Raw genomic sequence first — 18,406 nt, forward strand, 5'->3', positions numbered from 1 at the left:
TGGAGGTTTAGAATTGAATACTCCTCTTAATAGTATCAGAATATAAGGATTTTGTCCAATTCGAACATAATCTATTGGTGGTAGTATAGATAAAATGAATCTAAAAACTGATAAAGTGCGATATTGTAAACCTGAAGTGTACAAATGAGACAACAAATCTGCACATAGATATAAGAAGATGTGGTATGAGTGCAAATGAGACAACTCTCCATCCAAGTCACAATTTGTAAAAGTAAACCATTATAGGTCAAAGTACGGTCTTCAACAGTCTGCTAGGGTAGCTGCATAGGGCTCTTTTCCCCGTTCACGATACCAGCTATTATTGTTTTTGAATAAACCAGTATAGTTTTACTGTGTGCTAGATCTCCGCAATGCTCTGAGACGTTTTCTAGTTTCTGAAATTTTTAGTGGAGAGCAGACAATCATCAGCATGGACACTTCGGGATTTGGATGGTAAATGGTTGTTTTTGGCTGGGCATAAAGAGGCGTGCATTTGGGAGCAAGTCTATGCATGAAGCTATCATACTCAACATAATTAGATAATCTTTTGCCGTATTGTGTCCTCTCATGAAGTTCCTCACTGAATTTCTAATTTCAAAATTCTGTCCATAGTAAGCAAAACTATTTTCTTCTTGAAATTGAACTATGTAAGTGATCTCTGAATAAGAGAGAATAAGATAAGTTTTTTAAGATTTATTATTAACCCAAATTTTATTAGTGGACCAGCTGGGTGTTTTCTCTCTATCTTAAATAAGACTTTCCTCTTGTGCCTTCACTAGCAATCCAATCGTCCAAATATGTTGCTAGACGTTTGTTTAGAATTATCACATGAGCTTCTACTACAGTTATTAATTCTGTAAACACAGAGCTACAAATTGATAATATTTGCCTTGTATACAAAACGGTAGAAATTTTCGGTGTGTTTTATACGGTTGAAAACCTTTGTGTAAGTGATCATTTTGAAATGCTGCTACTTTCGATACTGGTTGAGAGGTTTTTAATTTATCACCTGTCTCCTAACGCTTGTTTTCTTGAGAAGTTGAAAGTTTTCGGTACCCATTGTTCGTCTGTGATTGATTCCCATTCCTGAAAAAATGTTTGTACCTCCTACCTACTGGTATCTGAGGTAGCAACATTAGTCTTTTGGCGTCAGAAACTACACTTGTTCGTCACATTAGATAAAAACACTTACCCAAGTTTTGTTTGCACCAGGTGTCTGTTTTCAAGAGGTCTTGAACTCCCCAAAGTTCTGCTTTGGTATCTGGAAACCACTTTTAAATTCAGGCTTCATTCCGTAATCTGTTAACTGAGGTTACTGTCGCTGTGGTTTTTCCTTTTCCTGTGAACCATGTGTTACTTTTTTATCGCTAGGTAAAACGTCGGCTAATTGTTTTTTTCTTCTTTAATTTTTTGCATCAAACTGTGAACCAGATATACTATCTTCAGTTAATGGTAAAATCACAATTATATTGGTATAGTCTCCGAGTTCAATAAGATCTTTACCATACATTTTTGGACGGCGACGTTTTATGTGATGAAAAGCTTCTGCTCTCGCAGTCTAATTTAACTTTTAACATTGCTCTGTCTAAATTTGATTGAATAATATCCAACAAATTTTCTGCTGATTGTTGTAAATAACAAGTTGTAATCAAACTCACACAGGCCGCTTACTGTCGTTGATAAGCTAACTTTTCAAGTGACTTCAATTTTTACGTAATCAAACTTGAATTTCGACCAAATGCAGCTTTTGGACAATATCTTTTTCAGCAGTATTGTCCATTGTCGAAATATCAAAAAAAAATCTGACAACTTGCATGTATTCGGACACTTAGCCTATAATTTTCCCTATAACCAATAATTTTGTGGGAAATCTCTCCATGATCCACGGAAAACAGCAATTTGGTTTTGTTCATAGACTAAACCAGTTTTTTTCACTCAATAACGAGATATAAGCGTCACGACCAAATTTGTCACCCGCAGTATGGCTCACAGTCTGATCTTGCTTCTCTATTTCATAAGATTTCTCATTTCTGCTTGTCAAATATTTCTGGAACCGGTCATGTTCACAATATTTCAATAAAACTGACCTGCTGTCAAAGGTATTGAGTTCATCCGCATTTCTAAATTTCTCAGTGTCCTCTGCACTGAATACAAAACAAATATGTTGACGTTCCGAATCAGAAACTCGAACAGAAAGGGTCTCTTCATCATCAGCGTTTTGTTTTTTTTATTCTTTATTAACAGCAGAGGCAGATCAAGGGGGTGTAGTAAATCAAATAATTTACTCATTTCGTACTCATGATATCAAATTGGGAGATAGAAGTTATTTTTCAAGAGCCAGAACTCTTTGGCGCAAAATTAAAACTGAAGCGGGTACAGATAAAGCATGTAGGTGACGTAGTTTCGGTTTAGAGTATTTTCCTCATCTAGATGTTTTATTTTAGTTGTGAAGTTGGGACTGGTAAGGAAAGAAATATGCGTATGTATATTTATTTCTCAGGTGTTAAGTAGAATATGAATGATATGAAACCCATAGTTTTTGAAAATAAAAAAAAACTAAATTTGAACAATAGTAAAGGCATATGAGTATATTTACAAATCAGTTACTTACAGCTATTAGGTACTCTTAGCTCTAAAGTCAAATTATGTTGGCTTCCATACAAAAATGAAGCATCTATGTAGGAGGAGAGTAGATTTATCTGTTCCCAGTGAGCTGCGAATTAAAGATTACTTTATTAGATTATTGATCGTTAATGCTGCATTTTATTTGCATTTGAATTAGTTAACCAGCAAACAAAAACTCTTGTAGATGATTTAATAGGTCTACACAACAATTTTGAATTCAGATTTCATGGTAAAATATTATATTAAATACTACTTCAGTTAAAATATTCGAGGAGAAAAAATAATTTGTGTAAACTAAAATAACAATTACCCCACCTCTCCGCATAAAAAACAATTTCGAAGACAAATATTTGTCGGATTAAACATTAATGGCATGTGATGCGCACATTTTTTTGTACACATAGCAAAATATGTGTCCGTTGATATTTTTAAAAGAACCATGGATGTTACTTTAGAAGTACAGAAATAAAGTTTAAAAAGACCAATGTTCATCATGACCATGTACGTGCATATAGCACTGTAAAATATTATATTAAAAATGCCAGATAATAAACAGGTCGATCAGGAACTACGTACTTGTTTTGAGTATTTGAGGTATTATATTGAGTGGTTAAAAAATATAATTCTTGTAAATAGCACTTTAAAAATGTGAAATTGAAAAATGCCAAAATGCCAGAATAAAAAGTTTGGAATAGGAACTACTTACTCGTTTTGCGTATTTGAGTTCATTTTCGGATTTATTGAGGGGTACAAAAATATAATCCTGGTGTCTTTGAAAAGTTATTTTTTGTGTACTTGTTACTCTTTGTGTTAAGATGTATGTGTAATTTATTGTAGAGTATTGTTTGTACTTTTGTGTCTTTATACGCCCGACGTAACCTTGAATTTGACAAAATAATGCATAATAATGACATTAAAAAATACATTTTGTATCTTAATTGAAATTTTTCTTTTCTTTTTCTTTTTTTTTTGTATTTTGCTGGAATGTTTGAAGCTGAATAAATGCCATTTCAAGATATCCCATTATGTATGAACATAATTCAGCTTTGATAATTTGAAAAATTAAAGAATGATATGCAAACGCTTATTTACGTTCACTGTTAGCTTTCCAAATGCATCTATCGTCTAAAGTTTCATTACATTTCATGACATTTCAAATATAAAAAACTTTTCTTAGTTAATAAAAAGTATGACCAACAGTTATTTTGAACTATCGTAGGGCTTATTTTTTCGCACCTTTTATCGATTGATTTATTTCTTAAGTCTTTTCTTCCCTCTTCTTTCTTTAATTTTGAAGGCGTTCAATTCAGAAAGGCTCCCCGAACGCAAAAAAGATATATGCTGATTTTTTTTTTAATTTCTAAGTTTGTTCTTTTTTATTAAATACTTTTTGTACATAAGTCAATGCAATTAAATAAAAGAAAATACCAAATAGAAAACTATTTATGGGTCGATCCATAGAGATAATGAAATTGAAAAGAGATACTAGATTCACCCGATGATATGATTATATATGTTCTAGACATTTCATGATCAGGCATTTGTATACGCAAATGTTTAGGTTAGTATTTCCCTACACAAAAGACTACCGAAAAACACAACTTTGTTATCACTGGTAGCAAAGTTATCCGGTAGTCAAGATATATTAACATTTCAAAACGCCGAAATCTGATTGAAGGTTACATGTAACACCGATTACCATATTCCCTTAATAATTTTCCTTATGTAGAGTTGCTTTAAGTTCATCTTGGATTATGTCTATCACAATCCTTCTTAATCTAACAAAAAACAACTATGCCTTGACAGTATCACTCATAACAGTTATTTTCACGTCAGAGTATAGTTTTTGCAATGTAAAAAGCGTTTTGGTACTGATATGAATTATAAGATACGTTCGGTGTAAATTAGTTGATATGATCGAAAATTGTTTTTATCAAAATTTGATTGTTACGTGTTGTAAAAAGTAAAATCACAAAAATACTGAACTACGAGGAAAATTAAAAAAGGAAAGTCCATAATCAAATGGCAAAATCAAAAGCTCAAACACATCAAACGAATGAATAACAACTGTCATATTCCTGACTTGGTACAGGCATTTTCTAATGTAGAAAATGGTGGATTAAACCTGGTTTTTAAGTTAGCTAAACCTCTCACTTGTATGACAGTCGCATCAAAGTCTATGTATTGACAACGATGTGTGAACAAAACATACAGACACAATAGGTAAAAATGTCACAAATAGGGGTACAACAGCAACACGAACCCCGCCAAAAACTGGGGGGATCTCTGGTGCTCTGGAAGGGTAAGCAGATCCTGCTCCACATGTGGCACCCTTCGTGTTGCTCATGTTATTACAAAACCGGTAAATAGTCTAATTCGGTAGGTCACATTCGTGAAAAGGGAACGGGATTGTAGTTACGACATAAGGAACATATCTGATATAAAGAAAAGTTGGAAATCAGGTACCAAATAAAACTTACAAGGCAAATATGGATCTTCTTTTGCAGGTTTTGCTCTTATAAAGTTTTTACATCCTGCTGGAAATCGTTTATCACCATAAGAAATATCAAGAGGAAAACATACATCAGCGCTGTACAAAAGTAAACAAAGAAATGCTGATCAAAGAAATGAAATATTTCAGTGATTATTCCAATAATTATGATAAATAAAAACTAATTGCTAAGAGAACAATTGAAGGTCTTTCCAACTCACATGTTTAAGGTTTGAATAATTGACATGCAATTTTTTTTTTATTACAAATGTAGGCTTCGTTTTAAAAAGAACGATTTCAGAAGATTCCAAAAAATTTAATTGGAAATTCTTATCCGTGAAATAAGGAAAATGATCACACTTCTTCCGGTATCAAAAATACACTATCAATTTCAATGATCTAAAAAATATATGGTTCTTGTTAAATAAGGTAGATAATCAACTTCTTCAGGTTTACAAGATGCTCCTTTCTGTATCAAATGATAGCCTATATTAAACAGATTTGAAAAATATATAGTTTCTATATACATTTGTATGAGAAAGGGAGATAATTAACCACTGCTGATTCACAAATTGTAATTTTTGGTTTCATATGATAGCTTACTATTCACTGACTTCAAAATTATATGGTTTCTATATAATTCCCTTTGAAATTGGGGAATAGTTGGTTACTTACGTTCAGCAAATGTCACATTCGTTGTCATTTGATAGATTTTATCACACTGATTGGAAAATTAGATCTCAATTTTAAGGCTAAAGATCAAGGATCTCAAATCAAAAGTCCCAAAGTCTCAAATATATATGATTAAGAAGTTATCCTACATAAACAGATTATTTGCATATAAAAGGGGAGAAAACTCCTATCAAAAGTCACCAGAGCACTTCGACTCAATATAATGACGTTGCGTCATGTCGCAATTTACAATTTGACAAAAACATTTATGTCAATTATGTATACGCTTTCTGAGTTCAAAACTAAGTTCATGATTGAACTCAATTTCCTGCCTATGGCCAAATGAATTCACACCAAAAGACTTTGTGTCTTTTTGACTTCAGGTTTATGAGTTATATCGACATTCTATCACTAGTACACGTGTTTCGTTCAAATTTAAAAAGAAATCCGAGGCTGCTCGCCAAGAGGAACATAATTCATAGTAAATGTTGTTTATTAAGTTTTGTAAATATATTTTGAGGGTTTATGGCGCCGAAAATAGAAATGTGATTTTCCAATTTTTGTCAGTTTTAATTGTCTAAATATAGCCAAAAAGGAGGCGGCAAATAACAGTAATTTATTTGGATTTTTAACGTTTATGATTCGGGCGTCACTGGTGAGTTTTTTGTTGACGAAACACATGTCTGGCGTATCAAATGTTAAGCCTGGTATCTATGATGAGGTCATGTATCGATGCTCTAAAATCATGAATCTTTTAATACGACTAAACAAAATCTAAGAGAATAGTATGGACTATAAAAGGAGCAAAATCGAGTGCGTCGACAGGGTAAGCATGTCCTGCTATGCATGCATCCCCAACCATGCGAATCCACTCTCAGTCAAAATATTACTATCTGGAATAGGACGCAGTGGGTCAAAGTGATACTAGTACTCGTCGGACAAAGTGGCATACTGTGGATTCATTATTATTCCGTTCAGTCAATTCTTTTTAAATTTTGATATATTTTTACCAATGAGAAATGGAGTTCAAGTTCTGTACTGATGTTTTTCTTCGCTATTCATAAGTAATGGTCTTTGATTGGTTTTAAAATGGCACTAAATGACAATCCCGTTTGACAATTTGAGAACACTTTATCCCATTACTTTCTAGTTTTTGTTTCTGATGACAAAATTGGGGTCAAAGATTTTTTGACATTTTTCCCTTTTGCCTTTTTGGAGTTATTGCCCTTGATTCCTTAACATTCACACTTATACATGCAAGATAAACTCCATTTTCGACCATTCTGACAGTGTCTTGTTCAACTTGTTCAACTTCTTCAATGCAATAGAAATTATATTACTAAATCTGTCTTTTTGTCTAGTATAAATTTGGAACATTTAAATTATTCCTCCGTCCGTTTTCGGTAACTTTGTAAAATGTGCTCATTCAATAAATTCTGTTAATTTGAACATCGTTATTCTACTGTTGCCTCGAATTAAAAGCGTCTTCATCAACTTATGTTTAAATTAAATTGCGGCAAAAATACATAGGGTTAGTGTTATTTGTGTACAAGCTGATTAGATGTGCAAGTATTAATACAAGCATATTACAATACAAGTTTTCTAGTACAATGTAATCGTGTGTATCGGTCTTCAACCCCGTAAAATAGAGGACACATTGGAAAGGCTCATGCAGCAATACAAATAAATAGAACAGCACCAAGGACTGTAACTACGATTATAAGGCAAAGACATCACAACAGTGTGAACAGAACAAAAACTATTTGACAGCTGCTATTACATATGTATGCAATGCAAGCCAGTTGATGTTAAAATATTTGAAGCTAGGTTTTAAACAAAACGCCTGGTGGTGACATTGAAACCCATTATTTTACTACACTTCGGAGTTTGATGCAAATGTTTGGTTTTGTTTCATAATACCATGTGTAAGTACCTTTAGGAATAACAGGGAACCCCAAGCATTTGCGTTTGTTTGTTGATTTTTATATAACTTTTTTAATTAAAACTCAGGAAATGCGTTCTTCCATTAACATTTTAGTATGTTTCCTTTTATCATATCATTGAGAGGGGCATTAAAGTATGTTTTCTTAGTTATATCGATGGGAGGGGCATTCTTGTAGTTTTCTTTTTTTTTTCAAATCTTTGGATGGGACACATTCAAACAAAGTACACCTATTACATGCATTGCATTAGTCCTTTAAAAGCAACAAATTTAAAAAAGAAACAGATAAGTAGTAGCTATGACATACTTGCCAAAATTTGGATCTGATCGATTACAACAGTCAAAACCTATGAAAACAACAAATATGTTTTCTAATGAAATTGCACTTATTATTAAATTCATAAGATATATTGAAATGTCTATTGCAGATACGTAAGTTATCACAAATCTGTCCCAGTATATTTTAATTACGTTTTGGTATATATTCGATTCTCATTGTTATCATAATTAATGTCGACCTTTTTTTTTCATATTGTGCAAGTGCTCCTTCACATTAAACGTTGTAGTATATTATACATGAAAGAGATATATTCAGAGAAAACACTATCTTTTTCAATAATGTTTTTAAGTTACTGTCATTTATACTCAATATGCACATATAACATCAATTGCATACACAAGTATCATGTAGTATAACATTGCTTTTCAAGTAATAATTATCAATATTTTTTTAAAGATCTATTCAAATCAATACTAATTACAAAAGATTAATTACTTTTATTAAATACCAATTGCCTTGATTTTTAATTGTATGATATGTGTTCCTATTGGGTTCTTATAAAGAAATCTTAATTCTTAGATACATGATTTTTGTATTAGTTGTTATTAGCTTTGAACTAGCTGTCCATAACTGCGCGTACTCTCAGATCTGTACTTAGTGTCTTTTTTGTTGTGGTGATATATAAATACCCTGACACGCCCGGTCTGTGTTTTTGTTACTTGTTTTTCTGCTTTGTATCGATCTGATAAGTTAAGCCCTTTTCAACTGATTTGCATAGTTTGTTCATATGTTGTGCTGTAACACCACTGTCCTTGGTTAGGGGAAGGGTTGGGTGCCCGCAAACCTGTTAACCCTGCCACATTCTGCAAGTCCCTGTCCCGAATAAAGGCAACAGTAGTATATCGGTGTTCAAAAGTCATAAATCGATCGAGAGAAAACAAATCCGGGTTACAAACTAAAACCGAGGGAAACACATCAACTATTAGAGGAAAACAAAGGAACAACAGAAACACTGAAGTGCAATAAAAACAAACGCTAACATACATAGAAACGAACTATTTGATAACAAATGCCATATTCTGACTTGGTACAGGAACCTGTAATTTAGTAGTTGCCGTTTGTTGCTGTATATCATATTTGTTTTTTTTGTTCATTGTTTTGTACATAATTTTGTACATTGTTTTGTTAGGTTTCTGGTTTGAATTGTTTGACATTTGTCCTTTGGGGCCTTTTATAGCTGACTATGCGGTATGTGTTTTGCTCATTGGTGAAGGCCGTACGGTGACCTGTAAGTGTTAACTGCTATGTCATTTAGTTTCTGGTGGAGAGTTGTTTCATTGGCAATCATACCACATCTTCTTATTTCTATATGTTTCTAATAAATTTTAAAACAAATCAATTAAAAATACCTGATGATATATCCGTTTCTATAAAATCATGCGTCAGTAACTGCCCAAAAGCCATGTGTTGTCCTGTTCTGATTTTATCAAACTGATTACATGGTCCGAATGCAGGATCTGATGCTACATTACTGACCAGTCTTGGATCGGGAAGTCTTTTCGGAAAACCTCTTGGCAAGCTTTTTCCTGTTGACATATAGAAACATTAGATATACAATCTAAGTTTTGATAAACATCAACATTCATAATACGGAATGAAATAAACTATTTTGCATGTCATCGGTGCTAGAAGTATTACGGACACCCTAATGATTTGGTTGACCGTTACGGAATATCTGTGTCACAGATGATCAGATATATGTTCAACTTGTAACCTTCAACCCGTCCTCTTTTCATCAATACTGACACAACCAAATGCTATTTTATTTGCCACTCGAGGCCCAGGATCTGCCTACCTTTTAGGTGCATCAGTGTTCTGTGACTTGTTTCGTATTGTTGTTTTGTTGGTTTTTTTTTGCACGGTTGCTTGTATCTTCTCTTTTGTTTTTATTTAATTTCTTGTAGTAATAAATAATTTATAAATAAATAGCACTTAAAACATGTCGTGCGTCCAATAAATATAACTGTTGAATACTCGTTTAACATAGCTCTTCGCCACATAACCATAGTATATCATAACACGCCTACCATATATTTATGAATTGAATACTTCCTTTGTAGTTTTATTATGTTGTTAAACGATTAAAGTTTGCATGAAGCGTAGAAGGACTACTTTTACAAAACATGTGCGCAAGCCAAATGTTTTACAACCTACACTAAAAGAAGCATTCAAATTTTATAGTATAAGGTAATGATAAAAACAGGCAATTAAACGAGTTTTATATTTGTTTTATATTTAATATTCAGACCCACTGTTTTAATGCCTTCATGAAAAGCACGTGAAGTTATGAATGTTACGTTTTCTTTGGAAATAATTACATTTCATATATTTTTCATAAGAATCCGTATTTTGACTGGCTGACAACAATCGAAAGGCATTCCAAAATCATGAAAGGTTTGTACTTATATGAGCAACACGACGGGTTCCACATGTGAAGCAGGATCTGCTTTCCCTTCCGGAGCTAATGAAACCGCCCCCGGTATTTTGCGGGGTTCTTGTTGTTCAGTCTCTAGTTTTCTACGGTTTGTTGTGTACCGTTGTTTGTCTTTTCGTCGTTTTTCGTTTTTTGCCCTGGTATTGTCAGTTTGTTATCGACTTATCAATTTGGATATCCCTTTTTTATCTTTCGCCTGTCTTTTACATTCTATTTCTCAATGAGATGCAATATTCATGAAAGCTCGTGCTTCCCATAACAACGTCACAACAATGTCTCGGAAAACAGACGAAAAGCTGGATGTAACTTGTTTTTTTCATTGTCGAATCATTTTAATGTAATTATAACAATTAATGCTTCTTTTTTTGTAATTTCATACAGTTGTTAAAGCGTTGATCATGCGCACATTTTTAGTATGCGCTTCATACAAAATTTACTTCGGTCAACGCTTTACTTTCGTGCAAAGCTCTAAATCCTTGTCCGGATTTGGCTATACTATTTGGTTTTTGGTTTGATCCTCTCTTCAACATTTGGATATTCAAATCGTTTGGCCTCGAGCGTCACTAACGATACATTACTTGTCGAAATGAGCATCTGGTGCTTTGAAATTTGTACATTTTGTGTTATAACACTCAATTAAATTTCAAAAAGAAGCATTCAATTCTTTCTTATAATATTAATAAAAAACACATGATTGTTGTTTGCAAATTAAAATGGTCGAATAAAAATAAAGATTTATTTATTGTAATTACTCATCAATATTTTATATGCTAACTTGTTAAAAATTATATATATACTAATAGTTAAACTCTTACTGTCCTCATATGATACCATCGGTCTTCCATTTATATCCCTCAGTCTTCTCTGTGCAGTCCCAGCCTGTCCCCAAGTTGGATGTCTTAAGTTGTTACAAGAACCATCAAATGATCTATAGCGATGATTCTTTGGGCAATCAATTACTGTAAGTTTAATCAAACACGTGATAAATAAAAAATGAAACCAAAACAATCTAATCAATTATAATAACATTTATTAGTACAGAAAAATCCAAATTACTTGAACTTGTATAATAAACGGAAAAATTATTATTCTTTTTGAATAATAAAGACAGACATATATATACATTTGAATAGCATAACGTCATAAGTTATTTAAACCCGTGACGACTACTTCCAGAAATTATCAAAAACGTACTTTTTTAAAAGTAATATTCACTAATGAGGTTGTGAATGTTATCAATATTAGCAAGATTTTCCACAAAAAAAATCTATTCCGAAAATAATATCTGATTACTAAATACTTCAAAGATAAAAACTACATCTGTCGTTTTATGTACATACACCAAACCTATTGCATTCAATATTTTCAACCAGAAGAACGTATCAGAGACCTTTACCCTCAAGAATGTAAAACTTAAAATTTCTGATCTCTCTTGTCCTCGCCGTCATACAAATATAGTCTCGCTAGCCATGTTATCACTGGAGACTTTGACTTGTAGATGTGTTCTATTCCTAATTTTGACATTTTGATTTAGATTGGATTCTCATGACGAATGAAGCTTTCATACCAGGAGACGCTTTCCTGTCGATGTATCTAGTCTCCCCCGTTTGGAGTTCATTCAGTTCCCTTTGTCTGTGTTTGTTACCTTGATGTGTTTCTCCTTAATCGATTTATGAGATTTGAAATTCATTGCCTAAATTTGGCATCCCAAGGGTTACACTTGATTCAAAGGCCAAATTTTAAAATTTATTCCAGTCCTGTATTGTGAAAACATAATAATAGAAACAAAACAATTTAAGAATAAATAGATTTCATGCGTTCGAGAACAAATAGAAAAATTTAGATAATAAGGAATATACAGAAAATTAAATTATAATTATCACCTCACCCAGCCTTCCAAACAAAGAAAACAAAAAACGAAAGCTAACAAAAAATTCGACGGGACAGAACAAAGCCAAACATACATGTATAAATGGAATTCCGTCAGTACAGATTAGCGAATGCCAAAATGATTTTTTGTTTGCATGCTTTATATTTGTTGGTCAACACCATATCGCAAGGAATCAGGAAAATCCAGTTTATCACAGTTAAATAAAGGCAACAGTAGTATGCCACTGTTCAATAGTCATAAATCGATTAAGCGAAAACAAACCCGGGTCACAAACCAAAACCGAGGGAAACACATCAACTATAAGAGGAAACCCAGAAAAAGAATACTGTGGACTCATTTATTTTCGTGGGTACCAATTTTCGTGGATTGAGGAAAAATTGTATTTTCGTGGATATTTAATTTTGTTGTTTTGGCAAAGTCTGCATATATTCCTTTAGAAAATTTATAATTCGTTGAACATTTAAATTAGTGGTCCCCCTGTACACACAAAATCCACAAAATTGGTATCCAACGAATATTAATGAATCCACAGTAAAATTGAAAAAGGAAAAAACAAATTACCTTATTCTTACCTTACCTTGTTAAAAAAAATACTGAATGGAGATATTCATACCTTTGTGATAGTAGCCCGAGCTGGTGCTATCGATAGTAATCTGCAACGTTGAAATAAATCACTGAACAATGTATAAAAAGTAGTAAAAACGGATACATTAAAATAAAGGTTACGAGTAAAATTACTGAAAATGTGTCAAAAAATTAAAACAACGTGTTAAATAGTTTCATGCGTCCGAAGCGCTTTTCTGGATTTACCTTCATCGGGAACGCTCCAAGCCGAATATTTGAAAGCCGAGAATGCATAAGAACCGACACAGTTGAAGAGCTATATGACAAAGAAAAATACAAAAAAAAATAGCCAAATCCATCCAAGGTCAACTTTGCCTGAGGGAGTTGAAATCTTAGTTTCTTTATAATTTCAAAATTTATAAACAGACAATTTTAGAAAGGTTTGTTATAAATCATGTCAGTATCGAAGTACTGACTACTGAGCTGATGATACTATGGTCATAAAATGATTTGAATATTGAAGTTATGAAAATTTAAAAGCTTTATTGAAGTAAAACAAATAAGATAAAACCTTTCATGTTTTCACAAATGATGACATGTCACTAAATAACCCGAATTCCAGTGAGTGCTTGCATCTCATATGTCATAGTGAACTTGAGATTAAGGATACTACCGAAACAATAAGGTTTGCCTCATATCTTGATATTTTCTTCAATATTGACTGATTGATTGTTGCTTGCGTTTTGTCCAGTGGCAATTTTTGAATGCATATTAAAGAGAAGAAACCACTAACAGTTAAAACAATAGGTAGGTTCTGCAAGATAGGACCACCTGGATAAAGTGAGAGGAATTTGGAATGTCATTGCAAAACACTGATACATGTATGCTAGAAAAGGCAATACTGTTTTTGTGCAATGCACCAACTTCGGACCCCAAGAGAGTTGTCAACAGGGTTCTTTAATGTGTAGAAAGCGTGGAGCCCTCTCTACACGAATCATTGGATTTAACGTCACTATTCTGTCCTTATGTCATATACATCCCGCACATTCAAAAGGACTCCCTACTTTTGGTAAGGGTTTTACTGTCAGTCAGAAGACCCTGGTGACCATATCTCAATACCCCAATCACCCTTGGAATGTCGATATTGACAAAGATGGACGACTTCAAACTAGAAGCAATACCCCCAATCACCCTTGGAATATCGATAATGACACAGATGGACCACTTCAAACTAGATTCTATGTCAAACTTGATCATTTAGCTTTCAAACTGTCAAGTTCACATTTCTCAGCAGTAGCATATCCTCCGCCCCTTTGAATAGCGTATAAATATCTAGACATTTATGGTATGTTCATGTTGATATGGGTTTTTTCACGCTCGTGCATGTTCACATTTCATTGCCATCATTAACACATGTGTCCTCCTGGAACGAAAACTGCTGTAACAGAGTTATGAGGTAAAACGATTGAAATCGAGACTACATAAAGACAGGCGAAGGATACCAAAGAGGCATCCAGATTCCTAAGTCGAAAATAAACTGACAACGCCATTGCAAAAAAGGGACAAAAAGACATCCAACAGTGCACAAAATACAACATAGATTACTAAAGACTGAACAAAACGAACCCCACCAAAAACATAAGTTTTACGGTAACCATCACTTGTTACCCATACGATGAATCACTGTCTCAACTCTTTAACGATACGCTTTTAAGGTCTTGGATCATTTGATACCAGAACAGTCGTTTTATCTGTAATTATACCGATTTTGTCTCATTCCAACTTATAACAGTTTACCTGGGTTTTGATTCGCGTGGCGAGTAATAGGTGCATCTCAGATGACGCTTGTCCTATCTAGCATCCGGTCTCGCTCTCTTTTTGGATTCATGCAATTCCCTCTTTTTTAACCATGATTTGTATTTTCGCAATAGAATTATGAAATTTGAGCATCGGTAAACTACTATGCCTTTAATTTTGCAATTGGTATGGTCAAAACTCATGTGTTCAGTTTATTCCGTTGTTAACATGTACACATATGTAAAAATGTTTAACTTTGTTTTTATCTTTGTCTTGTATTGCAGTGTGTATTCATTATTTTAATTTTCATTGGGGTAGAGCTGCTTAAGTCATCTACCAGCATTTCTTGTTTAAGTCCTTTTTTTTTGGTAGCGTGTTTACAATAGGTTGAAAGTTTTATTTGAGAATTTCCATATATCGATAGTGTTTCAGGATATTATATATAGTTTTTTTTTCTAAATTACTTAGGAGTCAGTTATCTTGTTGTTGACATCTATCAAGATATCAAGCCATTCTCTTTATATTTCACAAGCAATAAGTTTATCATCATACCATTAACTGTCTTTGTGTATACATATTTAGTCCGATTAAACAAAGGTTAAAATGGATACAGATGCAAACGCATTACCTTATTATATGGCACTTGTTATCAAATAGTCCGTTTCTATGTATGTTGTCGTTTGTTTTTGTAGCAGTTCAGTGTTTATGTTGTTCCGTTGTTTTCCTCTTATAGTTGATGTGTTTCCCTCGGTTTTGGTTTGTGACCCGGATTTGTTTCAGTTAAATCAATTTATGACTATTGAACAGCGGTATACTACTGTTGCCTTTACCTCTTACTGGTTAGAATTGTATTTTAATAATCAGATCAATTTGGTCTTTTTTAATATTTTATACTTTTGAATACATCGTTTTTATAAAACTCAACAACAATGACCAATTCCATTATGTGCAGATTAGTGGGCTTTATTTAAACTTCGGTACTAACATAAAAAACAAACTTACTAATACAGTAGCTATTATAATGATGTAATACATTTCCACTGAAAAAAAAAGGAATTAGTCAAAAATACCTATTTTTCGTAAACAATCAGAGAATCATAAGTAACCTGAACAACAAATTGTTTGGAAAAATAATTTCTAGTATAAAAAAAAATGTTCAGCACAAGATGAGAGTTGTTTTCTTAACAATCAGTGGCTATGTTTTCGTGAATATCATGATAAACAGAAAGGACAGTTTTTTTTACATACATACGTTTTCACATCAATACCCAATAAAACACGTTTCTAGATATACTATAAGCATAACTTCTGATGGAGGATGTGGTCACAATAAAATTCTAACATTATCCTATGTACCTTTCTGACCCTTTTAGTTACCGTCTACCCACCTATTGCACAATGAAAGCTTTATTCTCATCTATCTATCTAATTTTGCTACATCCTTTCACTTAGAAAAAGTTGTCACGTGATTGCGTATTAACTTTCCATCCGCATATAATTTTGGAAGTAAATATATGCATATTACTTCGGCAAAACGAATATATTTCAATGATTTGCCTCTTCAACCCATATGTCATATGCAAACGTATCGTATGCAACCTGTTTTGATAGATTATCTCCCATTATTAAAAGTTATCTGAAAAATAACGCGTGATCGCAAAATTTTAGAGTTCGTATCACAATATGCCAAATCCCTTATCAATTGATTCAGACATTACAGAAAAAAGTGCGGAATACTTTTATTTTCAATCAATTTTCCATGTCCTAGGTCTGCAATTTCCACAAAATTTGATCAACCGGAACAATTTTCGAAATAAATCTGTTTTTCTTCGACTTAAGGTTTTATGATTCCTCCTTTTTTTTTTGGAATCTTTTAAAATTTATGTTTGTACTCATAACACAAAATCTATTCCAGCAGGGTTTTGAGAAAGAACGACTGTAATCGTACAACACAAATAGTATGGTCACCATCACAAAATGGTTGGCCGATACGATGCATTTATGTCAAAACTTACAAGAGACGTGTTTCAATGTGTCTTAGATTGTGATTTATTTTCGTTCAATTTGTTACTAGTTTTGAAAATAAATTTGCAAGATTTGTACATCGGTAAACTTCTGGTGACTCTTATTTATAGTAATCAACCTCTATATAATTTTTGTCTTAAAGATTTTCTTGGACTACAACATATTTTTTCTTGTTTTCATACCCTGCTTACCGTTAATGATGTATCTCTTAAATGTACTTAATTAGTTTTTCCGATACAGTTTTGTATTCATTAAAATTATGTATTTCATCAGACAAAAAATTCAGAATTGTCAAAAACGACGGACTAGTTTTTTGACATGAGTAATTCCATATTTTTGAATATCTTATTCATCTAAGGTCAACTATTTGGGAGTTATAACCCCTTATTTTGTAAAAGCAACACAAATTTTAAAACAGTTCGAATTTCTAAAATATAATAATAAAGCATGGATAATAAAGGAATGTAGAATACTGAGAACTCAACCGTTCTTTATTATATCAAACAGAAAAAGATTTTTAAAAATATACAGTAAAAAGGCTTATAAAAGTTAATCTAGTAAATGAACTTTATTAAATTATATTCGTAAATCCAAAAACACGATTAAAAACAAAACAACAATACTCCACGAAACGCTTTTAAAGAATGCCTGAAGTTACTGAAAAGAAGCTGGATAAAACTGTTTGTACACCAAATTCGTTGCATGTGTACCAATTCATACTTTAGTCTTGGAGAGCATGATTTATTAATTAGTTGTTATTAACTTTGAATTAGCTTACAGTTACTGCGAGTACTCAGGTCCCATGTTACGGGGAAGGTTTAGCCCTCACAAATATGTTTAAACACCGCCTTCTGTATGTGCCTTTTTCAAGCAAGGACCCTGTAATTCAGTGGTTATCGTTGGTTGCTGTGTGTCATATTTTTTTTCCGCTAATTGTTTTCTCATAAATCACGCAGTTTGTTTTTCGTTTTTAAACTTTTTTCATATTTTGTCATGGCGGGGCCTTTTAAAGCTGACTACACGATACGGGTTTTGCTCATTTTTGAAAACCGTAGGGTTGCCTATATATGACTATTTCTGCTTCATAGGACTTTGATAGTAGCTCATAAGGTATACCACATCTTTTTATTTTAAATTTATATGGTGATTACTACATCATAAATATATTTCTTACGCTAATGTCGACCTATGCATTTCTCAAAAGATTTCATACATGTATATCAACGTCAAAATAATGCAAGAAAAGAAAAAAAATATTTAAAAGACATATTTTTTTTTATTATGTGTCACTGAAATCATTGGCATTTAACGTGTTTATACAGAATTTTTCATAAACCAGTGACATCAAGATGAATAAAATATATTAAAACACGAATCATCTGGACCACATTACGATTTGTGAATATTTTCACCATCGGACATTTCAATATAAGTAAACGTTCTTTTTATAGATTTATAACTGTGGAAATTTGTATCATGTTTCATGAATACTATCTCAAATCTTATTCTGAAAAACCGTTGATAGAATTTAAAGAAGATAATTGCTATTTTGATAAAAACACGAATCTGTTGTTAGATCACTCTCTATGCATTTTAAAATGATTACTGTAGTTCAATATTTATCG

The 18,406-nt window shown here is 32.6% G+C and overlaps 1 protein-coding gene across 1 annotated transcript in view; it reads right to left on the minus strand.

The window, feature by feature from the left end:
- Positions 1 to 15,792, minus strand: part of LOC127728067 (myeloperoxidase-like) — an 88,737-nt gene extending 72,945 nt beyond the window's left edge. Inside the window, exons 1-7 of the mRNA XM_052235261.1 lie at positions 15,759 to 15,792; positions 13,009 to 13,048; positions 11,320 to 11,463; positions 9,420 to 9,596; positions 8,038 to 8,077; positions 5,106 to 5,215; positions 2,612 to 2,713 (exon numbers count right to left, since the gene is read on the minus strand). Coding sequence (XP_052091221.1) covers positions 2,612 to 2,713; positions 5,106 to 5,215; positions 8,038 to 8,077; positions 9,420 to 9,596; positions 11,320 to 11,463; positions 13,009 to 13,048; positions 15,759 to 15,791 — 646 coding nt within the window. The 5' untranslated portion in view covers position 15,792. The remainder of the gene's footprint in view (positions 1 to 2,611; positions 2,714 to 5,105; positions 5,216 to 8,037; positions 8,078 to 9,419; positions 9,597 to 11,319; positions 11,464 to 13,008; positions 13,049 to 15,758) is intronic.
- Positions 15,793 to 18,406: the final 2,614 nt, after the last annotated feature.

Source organism: Mytilus californianus, unplaced genomic scaffold (assembly GCF_021869535.1).
Source record: "Mytilus californianus isolate M0D057914Y unplaced genomic scaffold, xbMytCali1.0.p SCAF_2, whole genome shotgun sequence".
Lineage (NCBI taxonomy): Eukaryota > Metazoa > Mollusca > Bivalvia > Mytilida > Mytilidae > Mytilus > Mytilus californianus.